This window comes from Haliotis cracherodii, unplaced genomic scaffold (genome assembly GCF_022045235.1).
Source record: "Haliotis cracherodii isolate W230 unplaced genomic scaffold, xgHalCrac1.p SCAF_6, whole genome shotgun sequence".
NCBI classification, from domain to species: Eukaryota; Metazoa; Mollusca; class Gastropoda; order Lepetellida; family Haliotidae; genus Haliotis; species Haliotis cracherodii.
Genome location: NW_027266319.1, coordinates 14,776,971 through 14,790,675, shown reverse-complemented (window position 1 = coordinate 14,790,675; position 13,705 = coordinate 14,776,971). Strand labels below are relative to the sequence as shown.

Below are 13,705 nucleotides of genomic sequence, written 5' to 3'. Positions count from 1 at the left end.
TCTAGGCTGATAACACGAGGCCTCTGCGCAATACATATCCATGTCTAACCCACAGATCCGCGGAGCATACTACACATGTTGCCCTTGGGAACAACCCACTGCAAAACATCCTGATAAAAAAGGGCACTTGATGCAACCCTAATACATACATGTAAATACATAAAACGCCATACCAAGCGGTCGCACATGTGGTTTCAGATCAATGTAAATGCCAAGAAAAATTGATTTCACTCATTGGGAACTATTTCAGTTTCTTTAACGTCTGAAGGATAGTTTTAAATAAACCATATATGTGTAGACCAGACCCCGTGTTCTCACCATCCTCTATAGTCTAGGAATCTGCCAATCCCACCTTGTGCTCTCTTAGTTTGAATATCTTGTCATCCCAAAACTACGTGGTTGTAAGATAATTTTGTCTCATGGATGTATGCTCCGAGGAAGATTTAATACAGCCAACTGCTCACTGACCTTGACTTTACTCACAACAGGTGCTGATATGCTCTATCTTGCTATTATCTGAGAGGCAATTCCCCATATTGATACAACGCGTGAAGTCCTTTATCGGTGTCCCCTTTGTTACTGATTAGAGGTAAAACCTCATACATTCATTCTTGATAAGAAGAATCATGTCTGTTTGTTTAGCGACGTTTTGTAACCCATATATGTGTTTCTAGAATATGAATATACCCGTTTCTGAACCTTTGGCTTAAAGTGTCCATTTAAGTGATTTGGTTCGGTTTTCATATTATACCTTCGAATGATTATCCTGTGTTTGATATTAAATGACAGTCTTTAAGTGACACTAGATTCCGTCACAAATGAACCGTAGACGTCGCTTTTGAACTATAGTTTGCCTAAGACGTCAAGAAAGCTTAATTAATGTGGCAGGCAAGCCCGAAGTTGGTCTCAGAGGTTTGCAACTTTTGTGTTGCTATATAGCATGGCCTATATTGTATGCAAACTACAATTCTATTGGGGTGATAAAGAATAGCAGCGAAATAGCATTTATGGCTTAAAGTTGTATTCTAAAGAGTCCCCATCATGCTTGCCGTAAAAGGCGACTAACGGGATCGGGTGGTCAGGCTCGCTGACTTGGTTGATGCATGTCATCGATTCCAATTGCGTGGATCGATGCTCATGATATCAATCACTGGATTGTCTGGTCCAGACTCGATTATCTACAAACCGCCGTCATATAGCTGGAATATTGCTGAGTGCGGCGTTAAACAACAAACCAACCAACCAACGAACCAACCCCCCATCTTGATAAACATTCCCTCAACACCTACGTGACATTTCTTGCAATGTTACAACAACAAGAACAGCAAACTGATCAACCCAGTCGAAGCAATGGAGATGTAATAAAAAATAAAAAACTTTTCAACTCAAGATTTATGGCCCCAGCAGAATTCATGCATCCCCCTTGTTCTCCCTGGATAAATAGATTCAATTTCGACAGTTAAGAGCAGGTTGAATATTCGCACAGTCTTGAATTGATTTCTTTCTTTTATGCAATCTTTTGCTTTAGGGGGCCAGAACAAGGAAGTACTATATAATTGTAAGTCTCTGAAGCATGACCCATACTCAATGTTTTCTTTTGTCACCAAGGGGCGGTCGGGTAGCCTAGTGGTTAAAGCGTTCGCTCGTCACGCGTGGAGATTCCGGGATAGAATAGGTCTTCAGCAACCCATGCTTGCCGTAAAAGGTGACTATGCTTGTCGTAAAAGGCGACTGACGGGATTGGGTGGTCAGGTTCGCTGACTTGGTTGATGCTTGGCATCGATCCCAATTGTTTGGATCGATGCTCATGATATTAATCACTGGATTGTCTGGTCCAGACTCGATTATTTACAGACCGCAGTCATGTAGCTGGGATATTGCCGAGTGTTGCGTTAAACAACAAACCAACCAAACCAACCGAAGACCCGGGTTCGATTCCCGACATGGGTACAATGTGTGAAGCCCATTTCTGGTGTCCCCCGCCGCGATATTGCTGGTATATTGCTAAAAGCGGCATAAAACCATACTCAGTCAGTCAGTCTTTTGTCACCACCTTTGTTACCAACCATTGTCACCAAGGACATTGATCGGTGTGTTATAACATGTCTGAACCACGCTGGCGGTTTGTTTGTTACCCACCTTGGAATAAGATCCGTTTCACACTTTATGAATTACCCCTTTTGTTGGTTGTTTGGTTGGTTTGTTGTTTAACGCCGCACTCAGCAATATTCCAGCTATATGACGGCGGTCTGTAAATAATCGAGTCTGGACCAGACAATTCAGCGAGTAATATCATGAGCATCGATCCACGCAATTTGGTTCGGTTTGTTGCTTAACGCCGCACTCAGCAATACTCCAGCTATATGACGGTGGTCTAAATAATCGAGTCTGGACTAGACAATCCAGTGATTTTCAACATGAGCATCGATCCACGCAGTTGTTTGTTTGTTTGTGTGTTGTTTTACGCCGCACTTAATATTCACGCAATTGGGACCGATGACATGTATCAACCAAGTCAGCGAGCCTGACCACCCGATCCCGTTAGTCGCCTTTAACGACAAGCATAGTCGCCTTTTAGGGCAAGCATGGGTTGCTTAAGACCTATTCTACCCCGGAATCTTCACGGGCCTACCCCTTTTTTACCGCATAAAAGGGGCAATACTACCCCTTTTGTACCGCATCTCATTTTGGAAATAAAATTTGGTTTTATTCAATGCTTCATGTATAATGAATGGCAAAATGAGTGAGTGAGTTATAATTTTACATCGCATCGGCAATATTGCAGCCATATCGCGATTATAATGGCAAAAACCTGCGGTATTATAAACAACATCATGGGTTAAATTACAAGGAAAGTAAGCATTGGTGGAACTTCACAAATATGAGAAATATAAGCCAAGGAATAAAGTAGAGATCATTATCCTCCTTGATTACATAGTAGGGGGAAGATCCGTGCACCGGGCTCGTGTGGCCCAGGAATGTCTCCGTGACAACAATATTAACAGCTTAAATTGGCCTGCCCAGTCCCCAGACCTCAATATCATTGAGAATGTTTGGTGGAAACTTAAAAAAGGATCTGCAGAAAAACATCCATAACATAAACAGTGTTGCCGATCTTGAACGGGAAATCCGACTTGTGTGGGATAATCTGACTATATCCAGGCTCTGTACAGGAGCATCCCGAGAAGGATTTTACGTGTAATTACCTCAAAGGGACATATTACCATGTACTAAGGTAAGTATTTACGTTTATGACTCACCGATTATTTTATTTTCACCAAAATATTTTTCAGACGAGAACGTCACACTACTGGCCGCCATGTTTGTTTTCCGAATACTTTTGGCGGAAAGCTGTATCTCATGGTATTGTGACAGACGTAACGACACACGCTCACTGCTTGAATGATTTTGAGAATTACAAACAAACCGCACGAGAGGAGGTCCTGCTCCCAGAAGATTCAGTCGAGCAGAACAAATATTACATTATAAAACTCGATCAACTAGATCTGTGTAACTACCGCATTCGACGTAATACGCGCTCTCAAAATTAGAAAAATGGGGCTCTTGAAAGATAAATTTCGTGGTTTATGCTGACAGCCTGAAAATGTTTGTACACGCCAGATATATTTTTCCAGAATTTAATTGCCCATAATTAAGGGTGCATATAACACACGAGTGCGTATTATACACGAATAAATAAGTCTTGTGTACATTGATCAATCGGAAGGGGTGCTAATTGGGATTGTTCACTAGCCAATATATTCACAAATATCGCTGTGGGCACTTACTAGAGCGGGGCGCTTATTACGTCGAATACGGTATTCGTTTTGATGATCTTTTAGACAGCACGAACGAAACAGGTGAGTTAAACAAGATCTTTACGAAAAAGAGCGGTATATAGGCGCAATGCACATTATTAGTAAACTGTCGAATCGTATTCAAATACGGATATAAGTGAGTGAGTGAGTGAGTTAAAATTTAACGTCGCATCGGCATTATTTCAGCCATATAGCTCCGAGACCAGGTTAATATATTTACAATTTAATTATTAATGCAAATTTTTATTTAAAAACAAAAATACGGATATAAAACTGTACATGTCACGAAAACAGAACTACCTTAAAATCTATTTTATCACAACCTTGCCTATATTCCCAGACTCACCGCCGTCATATGGCTGGAATATTGCTGAGTGCGGCGTTAAACAACAAACAAATTATTCCCAGTCTCCCATGAGTATCCGCTGGTTGCAATGTGTCATCTAACTGAATGTGTTTCGTGCCGATTTAATTTAACAGGTGGTCGTGTTATATGTAGCTGAATATCGCTGACTGTGGCGTAAAATATTCACTCACTTGCTACCCCGTTATAACTAATCGCCAGGGCACGGTTGTTCAAAACCCGGTTAACCCTTAACCAGCCGGGGCGGTCGGGCAGCCTAGTGGTTAAAGCGTTCGCTCGTCACGCCGAAGACCCGGGTTCGATTCCCGACATGGGTACAATGTGTGAAGCCCATTTCTGGTGTCCCACACCGTGATACTGCTGGAATATTGCTAACAGCGGCGTAAAACCATACTCACTCACTTAACCAGCCGTTTAGTCAGTGTTAAATCTCTGTTATATTGAGCCAAATGACGATGTCGTTTCTGAAAGTATAGTTTACACACACCCCGAATTCCGTGAAATACTTAACACCTTGGTAATCTTTGAAACAAAATGACGTTCACGCCTAGCGCCACCCATGCTTGTCGTAAAAGGCGACTAATGGGATCGGGTGGTCAGGCTCGCTGACTTGGTTGATGGATGTCATCGATCCCAATAACGTGGATCGATGCTCATGATATCAATCACTGGATTGTCATGTCCAGACACGATTATTTACAAACCGCCGTCATATAGCTGGAATATTGCTGAGTGCGGCGTTAATCATCAAACCAACCAACCAACCATCTTCTAATTATAACTTCCAGCTGTGTCCCTCTTGTGCATATTGAACATGGGTTGGTGTGGGAGCATTTCTCAAAACACTTGATGCGAAGTTTGTTCGTTTGATCTTCTCAACCAATGTTCTTTTGGATGGCGGAAACACATAAGTATAATGCAAAAAGAAGTGTTGAGTCATGACTTCAGCGCCCCCTAGTGTGTGAAAATGGAGCCTCAGTTTTTTGTAAGACAAACATTGTTGGAAAATGCAGTCTTTTTTGTCTTCGAAACAAGCATTAACTTGTATGGACATCTCGGGTGAAATAAATTTCTCCCATCTCTTGGACTATTATGTTCTCGAATATATTTTTCTCGTTACTTCGATTATTTTCTCGTTATTTTAAGTTCATTTCAAAAACACGAAATTTCGAATTTTTGTCTTGTAACTTCAATTTTTTTCTCGTAATTTTTAGTTCAATTTAAGCCAACGAGTATGTAAACAACTCGTCCCTCTCTCAAATGTCATACTGTACCTGGCGTGATTATATTGTGGTCGGATATTCATTGCTAGCATTAAACACTACAAACTGTCACACTGACATTTTTATGACCCTAGAATCCCCACACCGTTGTTACTTGAATCGTCGATAGTACATAGAGCCCCACTCGTAACAACCATACCTGAAGGTGGTTTTACAGCCTTTTGTCCATGCTGCATTCCAACGTCTACCTCGTACAAACAACTAGAACACAGTCATAAATATAGCCAGTATTTCTTTACCCTTGTATATTTTAGGTGTAGCTCTGATATTACCATTGAAATTAACACCTATTGAGATATGTTCAAATAACAGCCCAAAATTCCGCACTACCAAAAATGTACGATTGTACATAATAGGTCAGTCTCTGTCATCAACTGGGAGAATTCCAGTTAACCTGTGACTGTAATCAGTATAAAAACAGGTTTCCGGATAACTAACGGGATCGGTGGTTCCGGATAACTAACGGGATCGGTGGTCAGGCTCTACCCATGCTTGTCGTAAAAGGTAACTCTGCTTGTCGTAAAAGGCGACTAACGGGATCGGGTGGTCTGGCTCGATGACTTGGTTCATGCATGTCATCGTACCTCAATTACGTGGATCGATGCTCATGATGTTAATCACTGGATTGTCTGTTCCAGACTAGGTTATTTATAAGCCGCCGTCATATAGCTTGAATATTGCTGAGTGCGGCGTTAAACAACAAACAACTGCTATAATCAGGGTGAACCTGGATTCGAACCCACGATCGTAGGTTTCTGGTTCTCATCACTCTGCACAGCTAATTGCGGAGCAATAGTCGACTGAGTCACCCGTGCACCCCTGTTCGGCTGTCACCCCGACTTTAGCAGGGTGTAGAATTATAGACTCTTTTCATAGACTACCTGGTTTAAGCGTCCTTGGTTACCCCCGATTGCTCAACAACTAAACATAACCTAACGCTCCAGTACGGGGTTAGTCATCAGCTGCAACATGGGGGCGCTCAGTTATATAACCGGACTTGCAGTGTTTTTCCTGGAAGGTATTTAATACATGTCATCTTCAGTCGTATTATCCAGATATTAATTAATATTTAGTGTTGGGGAGAACTGAAAGTATATGCCTAGCACAGATCAGACGTAAGATAAATATTTTGTTATATATGTTTCTTAGCAATTTCATTATTTGGCAACATGTCAATGTCGTGGTTATCAATATGCGGGTTGAGAGTTTATTTTTACTTAGTCTATCTAATGTAATGCTATTATGGTGTAAATACATTTTATACTGCTGAGTACTAACAATCGTAAGATATGTTTTAAATCCATGTTTCCATCTATACACCGTTTGTTTGTATGTTGTTTAACGCCGCACTCAGCAATATTCCAGATACATGACGGCAGTCTGTAAATGATCGAGTCGGTTTGTGTGTATGCACGGTGTGTGTGCCCGTGTCTATCTGTGTGTGCGGTGTGTGCGTGTGTGGCTGGCTGCGTGTACAAGCTACTCCGGACTTATCCGGACCCGTGAAGATCCGGGGTAGATTAGGTCTTCAGCAATGTTGCTGAGTGCGGCGTAAAACAACGAACAACAAACTAACATTTATACACCATGGTGTTGTATGATGTGGCATTGAAACACTGACCTTCCATTCTCTTGGCGGACGTTGTCCACAGAAGTGGTTGACAGACCGTAAATTAACAGGCGTGGAAATACTATTTCACGAGGAAGTCATTATTTCAGGTGGGGCACGGGTGGCCCAGTCATCTAAGGCGCCGCGATTCGCTGTGCAGAGTTACGTTCCTTCTGCACGCCAGAAACCTATGATTGTGGGTTCGAATCCCGGTTCGCCCCGATTATGTTTCTAGGTTTGTCAGCACCATACCCGTGCTCGTGGGTTTCACCGAAGTGGTAAACGTCTGAGACCTGCATCACTTCGGGATTTCCTCCCACATCAAGCTGACACGCCGTGATATAACTGGAATACTGTTAAAAGCGGCGTTAAACCCAACTCACATTATTATTTCAGGCGTAGGCGCCTACCGATGTAAAACAAGCAACTACCCAGGATACAAGTACTGTGCTCACGGCTGTTGTGGCAACGGCCACGGAGTATATTGCTGCGCCTACGTGTAGGTAGACGGGAATGGGAGCGGAGGTTCACATCGGATCAGGAGGAGTTTGGTCGTTAAAGAGTTTGTTTGTTGTTTAACGCCGCACCCAGCAATATACCAGCTATATGACGGCGGTCTGTAAAATAATCGAGTCTGCACCAGACAATCCAGTGATTTACATCATGATCATCGATCCACGCAATTGGGATCGATGACATGCATCAACCAAGTCAGTGAGCCTGACCACCCGATCCCGTTAGTCGCCTTTTACGACAAGCATAGTCGCCTTTTACGGCAAGCATGGGTTGCTGAAGACCTATTCTACCCCGGATCTTCACGGGTCGGTCGTTAAAGAGACGAGCGGTAGAACGTAATCTATGAGTATCTGTTTAGGCACCGTGTAGGCGAATGGTCAACAAAGCTTTGAAGCGAGGCACCAACACGCAGCAACCGCATTGATATTCCAAATAGATTTACAATAAAATAATTTCCCCCAAACGTTTAAAACAATACAGACATGTTTAAAACAATATCGGTTTTAATTCATTCCCTACTTTACATGTTACGCCATGCGTTTGACTACAATGCGATTACCTCCCTTACATTTCTGAATATCTGATAGGCAAAGTATTTTCATAGTAAATAAACGTTGGAGTCTGTTCAGGCCGGAAGTAGGTCAAACTGCCATCAGCTTGTGATGAACCGGCACGTAGGCGCTGTCTGCCTTTGATGATAGCGGTAAATATTCAACAACTGCATTTTAGGGTTTAAATAAAACTACAGAACGGAACGATTATATCAGAGCTCTTAGTCATGTAGTCTTGGAGCCCTAATTAATCTTATAGAATGTCCCAAACGCTTGCTTGATTGATATAACGCACATGAGTCCAAACTGCTGATTCTGCAGGAACACCTCCCTCATCATAGGATGTAGTGCGGCTGCTGTCTTCTCCATCGCTATCGCCATTGGTGTCGTCGTTGCCTGCATCAAGTCATCAAGTAGACAAGGCCGAGAGGTCGGCGTTCACACTGTCGGCGCAACAACTATGATGGCAACTACAGGTTTCAAAAATTACATCCAATTCCAAAATATATCTCATTATAGTGATCTTGAGGAACCATATTCTTCAGCTTAATCACCATTTCGGCTTATAGCCATAGAATTATAATATATTTTCAAGATAAACGTAAACGCATATTATTCAGAAGTACAATTGTTCACTTTTTTAGTTTTAGCTTCTTCCCAACATGGCGGATGTGCAGCCCAGATGGTCCAGCCTCCAGCCTACAACGACGCCATCACTCAAGGCCCCGCCTCATACCCCCCTCCCCCGCCATACAGCTATACACAGCCTGTATAGCCTAAATAGAAAGTTTGGTTGCCGTCTCAGAATTATATACCGGAAGTCATCACCGCTGATCAATATGTCCTTATTAAATATTCATTCATTTTACGCTTCCTGTATTTAGTATCTGACGTAACGCATTTATTAAATTACAAAGTGGCATACTCAATCTAAATACCGAAATCTATTATGTAATGACATGATTTGTATAAGAGCTATTCCACGGCAATAGTTTTCTGACTTCCCTTTTAACTGCTGCCTTTGTTTGCTGCTTTTGTTTACTCGCATATTGTATGATTTTTGTTTTGTTTGTTGTTTAACACCACACCAAGCAATATTCCAGCTATATGACGGCATCTGTTTTGTAAATAATCGAGTCTAGACCGGACAATCAAGTGGTTGACATTATGAGCATCGATCCACACAATTTGGAGTCGATGATATGCCATTTAGTGAACCTGACCACCCGATCCAGTTGGTCACCTCTTACGACAAGTACAGTCGCCTTTTATGACAAGCAAAGGCTGCTGAAGACCCATTCTATCCCGGATCCTTGCGACCCTCTAGAGGACACACGCCTATTCATTATGTTTCGTACCCGTGAAGATCCGGGGTAGGATAGGTCTTCAGCAACCCATGCTTGCCGTAAAAGGCGACTTTGCTTGTCGTAAGAGGCGACTAACGGGATCGGGTGGTCAGGCTCGCTGACTTGATTGATGAATGTCATCGTATCCCAATTGCGTGGATTGATGCTCATGATATTAATCACTGGATTGTCTGGTCCAGACTCGCATATTTACAGACCGCCGTCATAAAGCTGGAATATTGCTGAGTGCGGCGCTAAACAACAAACAAAAAAACATTATGTTTCGGCGGTATGTAGATATTCCCTAAAGAAGTTCTGAATACAGTCGAACCTTGTTGTATCGAACTTGAATGTGTCGAATTCACGCTTGGCTCGAACCCATTTGGCAGTCCATAGTATCTAAATTAAGCATAAAAATCCCCTGATGTCTTGAACCCTCGAACCTTTTTCCAGGTCGCCACGAGGTTCTACTGTATATGAAAATCAGGAGAGGTAACATATTTCCAAGCGTGTATATATATATATATATATATATATATATATATATATATATATATATTATGGAATGAGCATCCAGGATCTTTGCGAATCTTGCAAAATAATGCATATCTGAAGTCTTGATATCATATTGTGCTACAGCCAACATCATAATGTTATGTTTGTTGTTTGTTTGTTGTTTAACTCCGCACTCAGGAACATTCCAGCTATATGACGGCGGTCTGTAAAATAATCGAGTCTGGACCAGACAATCCAGTGATTGACATCATGAGCATCGATCCACACAATTGGGATCGATGACATGTATCAACCAAGTCAGCGAGACTGACCACCCGATCCCGTTAGTCGCCTTTTACGACAAGCATGGTCGCCTTTTACGGCAAGTATGGGTTGCTGAAGACCTATTCTACCCCGGAATCTTCACGGGTCCATAATGTTATGTAAGCTTACATGGTCCTTGGACAGTCGTTTTCCTCAACGAAACAGACGACCACAGGGGTACATTAACCATCTAGTACACTCGTGAAAATGAAAATGTTAGAGTAATATTTATTTGCTCACTTTAAGACTTTCCTATCTTCCTCAAATATGTGAATTTCTATAATAATAATAAGTAGTTAAGTATTAGAGGCAAGATTTGCAGGACGGCCCCTGAAAAATTAATCAGTGACGTTTCCCACCGCACCCCCCACCCCACCTTAGCAAAACACCGGGGGGGGGGGGGGGGGGGGGTTACGCCTTTGAACTACTCTTGACCTGGCTAGAACATGCATGTTAGTCACGGAGGGACATCTTAGAACTCAGGGATATTCTTGGAATACAAGTCCTAAAAGGAGACACACATTGTAACTGTGTCTCAATCAAATCGTTGTGGACCCACATACCGACTTGTATCGTATATAGATGGAATCAAGAAGAAGTATCCTCCAGATCCTAAATATCTACGGCGGATATAATGTTCCATAGTATCGACTGATATATTTATCAATGATTTTTGCAGTTTTGTACTGATGCTTCGTGACTGATGTAATATTAAGAAAATAAAGTACCAATTGACTTTGTTCATTGTACAATGGTGATTGATGTAATGAGGTGAGAACGTGAAGCTCTCACGAACTGAAACACCACGAAGCCCGTTTGTCACAGGATGAAGAGAGTCCATGTCTTTCCGGGTTAGAATTGGTCTTCAGCAACCCATGCTTGTCCGTAAGAGGCGACTAACGGGATCGGGTGGTCAGACTCGCTGACTTGGTTGATGCATGTCATCGTATCCCAATTGCGTGATCGATGCTCATGATGAGTTGGTTTGTTGTTTAACGCCGCACTCAGCAATATTCCAGCATATATATATGACGGCGGTTTGTAAATAATCGAGTCTGGACCAGACACTCCAGCGATTCATATCATGAGCTTCGATCCACGCAATTGGGATCGATGACATGCATCAACCAAGTCAGCGAGCCTGACCACCCGATCCCGTTAGTCGCCTCCTACGACAAGCATATTCGTCTTTTACGGCAAGCATGGGTTGCTGAAGACCAATTCTACCCCGGATCTTCACGGGTTTAAAATATCTGTAGAAAAACACATATACAGAGTCACCATAAGCCATATTAGTACATTTTAGCAGGACCTCCACATTTAATTAATGTTCTTTTAAGGCTACATGAATCATTCATTCATCCATATGAACATAGTTTAACTTTTCCAAACGCTTTGAAACAGTTTTCCTTCTTGTTAATTTATGCAGATCACATGGCCCGAACAAATATTGCCAGAAATTCCTTCCCCTTCCCTGTTAAACACAATAAAGCATAATAAATCTTCCGTGAGCGCTATTGCATTACCTGGCAGTTATGTATGTGCTTTCAGTGTTGGACAATGATATGCAGGAAACTGATAGGTGTTTTTAATAATACGCAAGTTTATGGGTTACAGTTGCACAATTGCAAAAGCAAGAGAGTTGTAATGTATATATTTGTCAAGACCGAAAATATTCATTTGGTATTAATTTCGCTCATGCTTTATGTAAGTTTGACACAATAAATCCATGTCTTTGATAAGCATTATGAAACTGGATAGCAACTTTGTTATTATTATTAATACGGTGAAAGTAGAGTAATCGCTCTTTGAACTCAAGTACTTGCACCCATTAAAAAGCATTTGAGAGACCAATTTCTTTCTTTCACAACATGATGCAGGTCATCGATCCCAATTGCGTGGATCGATGCTCATGATATCAATCACTGGATTATCTGGTCCAGACTCGATTATTTACAGACCGCCGTCATATAGCTGGAATATTGCTGAGTGCGGCGTCAAACAACAAACAAACCAACCAACATCACAACTGATTCCGTATCACACACGTCTTGACGCATCAGAACATGTCATGTACGATCAAAGAATTTTACAAGTAGATGGGAACATTGGTTCTCAGAAGACATCTCTGCTACATGAACATTTTACAATGTACCTGTATTTGAAATAGAATCACGATTTCAACGTTTACATCCTGTTCCCTAAACCAGATAGCTATATAAGTTCCAATATTTGTATTTTCCCTCTGCATGACGATCGTGATGAGGAAGTACCTGTGTGTTCCCTTTCCGCTGCCATTATGTGTCTGTTTTCCTGTTTGATAAAGTTGGTTGTTGGTTTGTTTGTTGTTTAACGCCGCACTCAGCGATATTCCAGCTATATGACAGCGGTCTGTTCATAATCGAGTCTGGACTAATATCATGCGCATCGATCCACGGAACTGAGATCGATGACGTGCATCAACCAAGTCAGCGAGCCTGACCACCCGATCCCTTTAGTCGCCTCTCACGACAAGCATAGTCGCCTTTTACAGCAAGCGGGGTATTTTGGGACAGAAGCATGGAACAGTACAATACACCGGTCCCACCTTTATTACCGAGTAATTTCTCTCTGCTTTATGACCGAGTAAATATACACCGCTAACACCAGAGAACAACCAGAGAACCCCGGCAATTCATAAACATTGTAATCAAATTGAGGAAAATACATGGACGTGGTTCAATGCCCATTTTAATGATTGAAATAACTATTTCAGAGTCGATTTTGCATAGCAGAGGACACAATTGTGTGTTTAATTGCCTTGCGTATTTACTTCCTGTTTGCTTGTACCAAGGTGAGACAAGGTAAGATGTTTTTTCCGAAGCAATCTTTCTGACTAAAATTGTACTACAGTAAAGTACGGTCATAACGAACACGCTTATAACGAACTAACGGATACAACGAACTAACTTTTTAGTCCCGACTATATGCTGTAGTTATGCTGTATATATGCTTATAACGAATTACGGTTATAACGAACTAAAATTAGTAGTCCTTTTGAGTTCGTTATAACCGTAGTTTACTGTATTTTTTTTGCACGATTGTGAATTATTGATTTCATGTTGTTTCAATAAGTCTTCAGTAAGCGACAAATCTTCACCGAATAGGCTATATCATGTTAATTATAGACTATGGAATCCTATAAGGAACACTATCGCATTGTCGCGTTGCCGCCTTATAAAAATAACTTAAAGTCAAACGTAATGAACCAAAGCTCGACAATGCGATTGGTTGGATGGTTAGTTGTTTAACGCGGCACACGCATTCCAGCTATATGACGGCGGTCTGTAAATAATCGAGTGGATCCAAATTGCGTGGATCGATGTTCATGATATTAATCACTGAATTGTCTGGTCCAGA

General features: G+C 41.7%; 1 protein-coding gene across 1 annotated transcript; it reads left to right on the top strand.

Annotated features, from left to right (window-relative positions):
- Positions 1 to 6,434: 6,434 nt before the first annotated feature.
- On the top strand, positions 6,435 to 8,916 carry LOC139446680 (uncharacterized). The gene is made up of 4 exons (XM_071227952.1): positions 6,435 to 6,483; positions 7,471 to 7,573; positions 8,463 to 8,617; positions 8,792 to 8,916. The coding sequence occupies exons 1-4, from the start codon at positions 6,435 to 6,437 to the stop codon at positions 8,914 to 8,916; spliced, it is 432 nt and encodes a 143-aa protein (XP_071084053.1).
- The last annotated feature ends 4,789 nt before the right edge of the window (positions 8,917 to 13,705 follow it).

Coding starts and splice junctions, on each gene's coding strand:
- LOC139446680 (XM_071227952.1), top strand. CDS start 6,435: ATGGGGGCGCTCAGTTATATAACCGGACTTGCAGTGTTTTTCCTGGAA. Junction 7,574..8,462: donor GTATATTGCTGCGCCTACGT/GTAGGTAGACGG, acceptor CTGATTCTGCAG/GAACACCTCCCTCATCATAG. Junction 8,618..8,791: donor AACTATGATGGCAACTACAG/GTTTCAAAAATT, acceptor TTTTAGTTTTAG/CTTCTTCCCAACATGGCGGA.